Here is an 8,433-nt window from a genome sequence, read left to right as displayed (position 1 = left end):
GCAGTTTCTCATGTCACTCCCGACATGAAAAAAAGATGCACAGCGACCAACACATAGTCTTCACACAGAGAGGAGTTTTGATCCAATGGCTTTGTTAACATGATGCCTGGTGATCTCTCATCTGTTGCATCCTTTGTCTGCCTTCACAGCCATTGCAACATGTACCATTTTATCATTCACCTGCTCTGCCATTGAGGTCTTTGGATTGCTCTTCGTCTGGTTTCTCCCCTATGACCAGGTCCATAGCCAGAAAAAAAAATGGAAGGGGTTAAGATGATTTTTCTTGCGAGTGTTTCCTGATCTGGCATGAGATCTCAACAAGACCCTGAAATTACTATCATTATGCAAAGATTCTTCACAGGTAATAGATCCTGAATCATTGTTCCCTCTTTAAGTCAGTTCTTTTTGGCCACAAAGGACAATCGGTTCCACAACTGGCAGAAGTTCCTTTCTGTTTTCTTCTGCTTTCTTCTTATTTCCTTTCTCACTATGAATTAGCAAGAAGTTTTCAGTCAAGCACAAGTTGTTCTGATGATACCCTGTTTTTTGGTGTCTATGGAAGACTTCTGTTGCATTTTTTCATGCGCTCATTCCGCTCCCGGGATTTGAACCTGGGACCTTTTGGTCCGCAAGTTCAGCAGCTCAGCGGTCTAACACACTGTGCCACCATGTCAAAGGCATATTGTGCCCAATCTGATATATAATGCAATTTAAGATAGTAATCCCTGCTGCTGTTCAATTAATCCCTGGTTTGCCATGTTTTTATTTTCCATTTTATTCACAACAAACATATCTCTAGCTCATTTTAAATTTCTGCAAGACAAACAAAAGGATTTTTCCTAAACCATTGTTGTCATTGTTACCTACCTGACGATCTTTATGAATCAAGCCATAAAATAACCAGTGTATAATATAAAATTCACAATTTAAGATCGTAAATGAAAATGATCTGGATGTTGTCAAACTCCCTAATGTTATCACAAGCACCATTCCAGTCAAACAAATGTTGAGAATATAAAGATTTCTTTTCTTTTTTTCCCCAGAAACAGGCTTTGTCCTGAAAAGGTTCCAGTGGAAGGATTTTTAAATATTTAAATGATGAAATATTCATTTGTCCATGACTTGTATCCATATTTGATGTACAGTTTTATCATGACCTTTCCATTACTGTTTTCAAGATGTGTCTTACTCCCTTTTATGATTTTTAATGTTCATGAGACTGTATGCTCTCCTAGAGCACATTCTGGCAGATGGGCAGAATATGCATTATTTAAATAAATAAACGAGTCGTGGTTAACATGATGAAATATTTATTCATGATTTTTTTTTACTAAATTCTGTGCTGTAGACAGAACCTAAAATAATGTATTGCAAATTATAAAATAATGGATAATAAAACTATTCTTAAAAACAAGTGTACCAATTTCCGGTCCCAAATAAAATAAACATTGAATAAATGGGATTTATGTGTTGACTTGGCATTCAGCAATTGATTCCCATTGTAGGCAGAAAGATTCCATCTAAATTTTGAGAAGAATTTCCTGACCCCATCTACACTGTCATTTAATCCAGTTCAAACTGCATTGAACTGGATTATATGAGTCTCCACTGCCATATAATCAAATTCAATCTGCATTATAATGGAAGTGTAGCTGAGGCCAGAGCTGTTTGACAGAAGAATATGCTGCTTTACGGCCCTTCTACAATCCGCTACAATCCGCTTCATCTCAGATTCTAGTTCCCACTCCCAGAACAAACCCAGGGCTTTTCTGGGAGGGGTGGCTAGATGGCATCCCAAATCAAAAGATTGACCCAGGATGCCATCCAACCCCCTTCCAGCTCCCCATTTTGCCCCCCAAAAAGCAGTGAAATGGGGCCTGTTCAGTCAGAGCTGGTCCTAGGTAATTTTGCGGGGTAGGCAAACCAAATCTTTGTGCTCTCCCCCCCCCCCGAATTTGCCCCCCCCCCACACACACAAACCAAAACCTGAGAGCTGGGGCGGCGGGGACCATTGTTCACCAAACAGCCGAACGAGGAAGGCCAGGCTCCAGGACAGCCTAGCTCTTCTAGGGAGACCTCGCGAAGTCTCGTGAAGTCTCGTGAGGTCTCCCAAGAGGGGTCTGGCCTTCCTCGTTCAGCGATGGTCCCCAGTGGCGGCGGCGGCAGGGACCATTGCTCGCCAAACGGACGAATGAGGAAGGCCAGGCTCCAGGAAGGCCTAGCTCTTCTAGGGAGACCTCGCGAGACTTCGCGAGACCTCGCGAGGTCTCCCTAGAAGAGCTAGGCCTTCCTGGAGCCTGGCCTTCCTCGTTCAGCCATTTGGCGAGCAATGGCCCCCGGCGGTGGTGGCAGCACCTGGACAAACACCGGCACTAAATTTACACAGAGGCGCTGTCGACGCCTCAACAGCGCCCCCCTTCGACATGCGCCCCAAGCAGCGGCTTCAGCCACTTCAATGTTGGACCAGGCCTGTGTACAGTCCTCTGCTGAGTCCTCCTGGTCAAGAAAATGATACATCAGGAGATAGGAGGGGACTGTGGGCAGTGCTCCTAACTGTAGAGAGTGATTTGCTCTCTACAGTCAGGAGCACTGCACACAGTCCCCTCCGATAAATTTGGGGGGCGTAATAGGAGACTGGGAGGAAAGGGGTGCTATCCCACTCCTCCAGGCTTCTGTGAGCCTGAAGAAGTGGGATGGCTCTTGGGACGGCTCTTGGGACTGACCCCCAAGATTGCAGAAGCAGTTCCTGGAATCAATTCACACAGGTTCTCATCTCTGGATCTTTAGAGGTGTTTAATTACTGGGAAAACCTGGTTTGCTCTGTTTTACCTGAAGTGTCGTTTGGATGCCTCAGGTAAAAAAGGATACAGGTCCCGCATTTTGGGCTTGTCCAGAAGGTCCCTTGGAGTGTGTTGGTGTCTTCTTCTGTGGAGGGTTTTAAGCAAAACCTGGATGGCCATCTGTCACGAGTGCATTGATGGTGTGTTCCTAAATGGCAAAAAGGGGTTGGACTAGCCGACACTTGTGGTCTCTTCCAACTTTATGATTCTATCATTTTATGATTCAATGAGTCTACTCTGATTTGGACTACCAATTAGAACTACACTTTAATAAGATATTTATTAATGTTCAATAACTCTTCCAGTTTAGGAGTGGGTTCCAAAGCACCATCCAACTAAAATCTAAAACAATAAAATAGTACAAAACAATATAAAATTAAATAGTGGGATTCTGGCAACATAAAAACTCTTTTAAAAAAATACTCAGAGCATATGTGGAGCTCCCTTCGAAGATGGCTCGGAAGCTCCAATTAGTACAACGGGCGGCAGCCAGATTAATAACTGGGGCGGCATACAGGGAGCGTACTACTCCCTTGATAAGCCAGCTCCACTGGTTGCCGATATGCTACCAAGCCCAATTCAAAGTGCAGGTCTTGTCCTACAAAGCCTTAAACGGTTCTGGTCCAATTTACCTGTCCGAACGTATCTTCCCCTATGAGCCCACGAGAACCTTACGATCATCTGGAGAGGCCCTGCTCTCAGTCCCACCCGCCTCTCAGCCACGGCTGGTGGGGACGAGAGACAGGGCCTTCTCGGTGGTGGCTCCTCGGCTGTGAAACTCCCTCCCCAATGACATTCGGCAGGTTCAGAAAAAAACTGAAGACCTGGCTATGTACACAGGCGTTTGAAAAATAAGTATGTGTTGGCTTCGACGCGGTCTGAATTAAGGCTCTTGTATAAGGTCTGGTGGATGAATGGCACAAGCACTTTGCATTGTTTTAAACTTTGTATATTGTATTTTATGACTGTTTTAACTGTTTTCACGTTTTAGTTCATTGTATAAAGGTGTAACGGCATCAATTGCCACTTGTAAGCCGCCCTGAGTCCCCTCGGGTGATAAGGGCGGGGTATAAATAATTGAAATAAATAAATAATAATAGAATGACATGTGGTTTGATGATAGATACTCCTCTTTGTAAACACCATTCCAGATGCAGGATGATGCCCCTATTGAAAAGTCTTAAATGCCAGGCCATCTGCCATGTATCTAAAAGGTTTTCAGAAGTCATTATTAGCATTTATGTCTTATAAATTAAATCATAAAGGGTTATCTGTCCAGTTGAACTTTCAGTCATCTCACCAATTTCCCTTCAGAGTCTGGGTCTAACTTTACAACTTTTCTAGTCACGGAACATATGCCATTAAACAGTCAGGGCCAGCCCTGCCACAGCTGAGTCAATTCCCTTAGGAAACAGATACTGGGAAATATTGCCTGCAATTACAGGTTAGGGGACATGTCACTTTTCCACACTTCCTGTGCGAGCCTGATGTTCTCAAATAGGTCAGAGGGCTCCTTCCCACAACCAGAGTGGAAGTTAGTTTCAGCTGCCAATCTGAGTCATGGAATGAGTGAGTGAGGACAACATCTCATCCTTTGCCTCGGGCAGCAAAATGTAAATTATAGTTCAAAGCTGGCCATGTGTTCTACATCCCTAAATTGCCATGGCAGAAGAAGCAACTACTAGAGGCACTGCAAAAGGAAGCAAGCGAGAAACAGTCAAATCGAGATCACATTATGTTACAAGCAAGAGGTTGCAAATCCAGTCCCCAAGATGGATCATACTGGCCCAGACAGAAAAGGAGTCTGAACCTGGTATAAACTCCAACAACCCTTCTGCTCTGCCTTTTCCTCTCCTTTGTTTCAGTTCCCCCGTTTATAGTTTTCCCAATAGTGTAGATACCTTCCTTTGTATTATTTTTGGGTGGAATATAAAATCCCCCTAGAGACCAGCCTTAGTTGGTCTATTCCATTTGCCTGTATAGAACTCTCTTGCTAGACTCCTCCTTTTTCTGCAGTAGAGCTACAGAGACTAGAGGCTTATCTTAGGCCCAGGAAATCCTTAGCACCTGCATTTAGCAGGATTCATATACTACCAGTCCCAGAGACAACAGAAGCTTTTTGGTCAGCCTTGCAACAGAGGCAAAAGACTTTCAAGGACTCCAGAGTGATGACTGCAACCAGCAAAATCTCCTTTTGTAATGTATTATTTTAAGCTATCTTATAATAGTCCCGGGTGGAGTTAACCCTTTATTCATCTTGTTTTCAGTAAACTCATTTTGTTATCTTTTCACCTTGCCTAAATTACCTCTGTATGTTAAGGATTTTGATCTTAACAGAAGGTATACAGATAACCCCCGAGTAAAGCCAGACAGTTTGTGAAAATACAACTTTTAATAAGTAAGATATATATTAATGAATGACAATTTCTGATACATCCGAATATGTTTTCACATGAAGATGGAACTGTGCAATGTGCATAAAAATAAATACGTAACGCTAAAGTTCATCACAGAATATGACTCAAGCCAACAGAGAAATTCAGCTGCATGCGTTCAGTTCAGGTCTCAAACAGTTTGGAGTGTAACTTTTTCATGCAGCCATTTAAAAAGAGATCACAAACTTCTCCACTGCTTTTCTTTATCTCCATCGAATGAAGCCAAGGAATGTGAAATTATATCTTCCAAATACAATTCTTTGAAAATTCTTGCATTAAGAAAGACTCCCCCCTCCCCCTAGTGCAGTCATTTTCTAATATAATCTCCATAATAATAAACTGCCCTTCTGAAGTCCAAATCAGAGCACTATGATATTAATTCTTCCAAATGCTGTATTCAATTGTACACTAAAGTTATTTTGGACCAATCTACCCATCCATGCTTTTAGTGTTTATAGACTCTTAGATTCCTTCATTGTCTGCCTTGGAGTGCCTGGTCGCACAATGGGTTAATCCCTTGCGCCGGTAGGACTGCTGACCAACAGGTTGGGAGTTCGAATCTGGGGACAGCGTGTGAGCTTTCTCTATCAGCTCCAGCTCTATGCGGGGACATGAGAAAAGCCTCCCACAAGGATGATAAAGACATCAAACATCCGGGCATCCCCTGGGCAACGTCCTTGCAGATGGCCAATTCTCTCACACCAGAAGCAACTTGCAGTTTCTCAAGTCACTCCTGACATGAAAAAAAATTGCCTGCCTTTTTTATTTTGAGATAGTGTGTTTCAGACCTTTCCCAAACTGCAACTTATAAGGGCTGCAGATACTATGCTTGACCACATAGTGTTAAAAACGGTGGCTTTTAAAGGATGTTTCTCATTACTTTCATTTATTCTAAAAAGCATTTGCCACATTGATGCCAGGTTTAGTCATTGCAATAATGGGGATCAGGCACCTTCAAAATTACACTTGAAATTCTCAAACATGAAATAAATATTGCAGTTGTGTTCTTGAAACTTCCAGTTTGCTGGGAACAAATTGGCAGCTGAGTGTATGGTACTGAGATTTTAGCAAGTAATATTCAAGGCATTCATTCATTTGAAATATAAATTAGATTGTGGATTTAAGCTTCAAAAAGCAAAGAAAATGATGGACCAAATGTTATATCTGTAAATTATGACACGGATAGGATAAGTTAATAATGTCATAAATCTGAAGCCAGTTCTATAAAAGTGCACAGATTCCCAAATCATGTTGGTTTCAAGTTAAACTAGTATAATTATTATACCAGGATGCATAAGAAAAAATGTTTCTGCAATGAAAACCTTTTGAATTAAACTGCACACCATTTATTTCTCCTTGGACGTAGCTCTGTCCCAGAAATTGTAAATGTTATGTTTTTGGACTTCAGGACCCTAAATGCCCAGCCAAAAAAGGTACCGTATATACTCGAGTATAAGCTGAGTTTTTCAGGCCTTTCTTCGGGTTGAAAAAGTCCCCCTCGGCTTATACTCGAGTGAGGGTCCTGGCCGGCTTATATTTGGGTCGGCTTATGCTCAAGTATATGGGTAATCAGAGTTGGACAGTCTTAACTCATTAAAATCTTATTATTTTAAATTACAGTTTTATGTAAATATTCATTAACATTTAACCTAGTGATGCCTCAATTAATGTAATCTTATTGGTATCTATTTTTATTTTTGAAATTTACCGGTAGCTGCTGCATTTCCCATCCTCATCTTATACTTGAGTCAATAAGTTTTCCCAGTTTTTTGTGGTAAAATTAGGTGTTTCAGCTTATATTTGGGATGGCTTATACTTGAGTATATATGGTACTTGTCATGTTGGATAGTGGATTTAATGAGATGGATTTCATAAAAATTACTTTTCTAATTCTGCCCTGCTGTAAGGTCCTCTCATCCTGAGACATCCAGGAATAAATGTAGTTCTAAGAATATCAGTGACAGTCTATTTAATCAAAAGGTTAATCTGAGGCTGAAAAAAGTAAAGAATAAGCAAATAAATCCTGGATTTCTGATAATCCTTCTCCACATGCTTTTCAAATCATGCTATGTGACAGTATAAATAAGCAAGCAGTCTAAAATTCTGTGATAATGAAAAAGAATGTATGACTTAGTATTCTGGAATTCCGACTATGTACAGTGTGGAGTAGTGGTTTGGGTCTTGGACTATGACTTTGGAGATCAGGGTTGGTCATGGAAACACTGAATGTCTTTCCTTGGACAACTCCTAGCCTTAGAGCAGTGGTTCTCAACTTTTGGGTCCCTAGATGTTTTGGCCTTCAACTCCCAGAAATCCTAACAGCTGGTGAACTGGCTTGGATGTCTGGAAGTTGTAGGCCAAAACACCTGGGGACCCACAGGTTGAGAACCACTGCCTTAGAGGAAGGCAAAGACAAATCTACTCTGAACAAATCTTGACAATAAAACCCTGTGATAGGTTTGTCTTAGGGTTGACATAAGTCAGAAACAACTTCATGACAAATAAACAAACAACAACAACATAAATGGATTAGGATTATGAATCTTGGGTATTTTGGTTATACTCTTTGGATACTATGATCATAGCATGGTTTGTGCTTTCTTGTACAAGTACCTTGGTATGCATTCAGTGGAGTGACCTGGAGTGCTTCCAACACACTTTCTCACTCTTGATTGTAGAAGAGGGACCTAGATTTGATTGAGCCCCTTCTTCTGCCTATTTTTAACAGGAATACAAAGGGGCTGGAAGTTTTTTGACCAACGCCATTTCCTTCTTTTCCTTTTGTGAAACACAACAATACTTAAAAGCAAGATGAGGTTACAGAAAAGGCAGCATCCAAAAAATATGAGTGGCTTTTTCTGCAGTAGAAACAGGCAGAGAGTACAGGGTGCTGTTTCATTTGGTTGGCCACACATGTTGCTTGTAGCGTCCAAGGGAAAACCCTTGTTGCTGATCAGATGGTTGTAGAACTGAACAGAAGTCTTCGCTTTCCGTTCGGTGGTGAAGAATCCAAGTTTGGGTCTGGCTATTTCATCAGTCAGTTTAAATGCGAAGTAGCCTCTGACGTTGACTTTGTCAATATGGTGAGCTGAAAACAACAAGAAGTGAATGTTAACTTCAACAGTAGTTTTTGGCTGTGTGAACTATAAAGTACAGAA

At 41.5% G+C, this 8,433-nt stretch overlaps 1 protein-coding gene across 1 annotated transcript in view; it reads right to left on the bottom strand.

Moving 5' to 3' along the window:
• Positions 1 to 5,210: 5,210 nt before the first annotated feature.
• The window catches only part of klb (klotho beta), a 43,151-nt gene continuing 39,928 nt past the window's right edge, over positions 5,211 to 8,433 (bottom strand). Inside the window, exon 5 of the mRNA XM_062982231.1 lies at positions 5,211 to 8,363. Coding sequence (XP_062838301.1) covers positions 7,963 to 8,363 — 401 coding nt within the window. The 3' untranslated portion in view covers positions 5,211 to 7,962. The remainder of the gene's footprint in view (positions 8,364 to 8,433) is intronic.

Source organism: Anolis carolinensis, chromosome 5, assembly GCF_035594765.1.
Source record: "Anolis carolinensis isolate JA03-04 chromosome 5, rAnoCar3.1.pri, whole genome shotgun sequence".
In the NCBI taxonomy this organism is placed as follows: domain Eukaryota; kingdom Metazoa; phylum Chordata; class Lepidosauria; order Squamata; family Dactyloidae; genus Anolis; species Anolis carolinensis.
The sequence above is the reverse complement of the archived record's forward strand: the minus strand, read 5'-3'. Positions and strand labels throughout refer to the sequence as shown.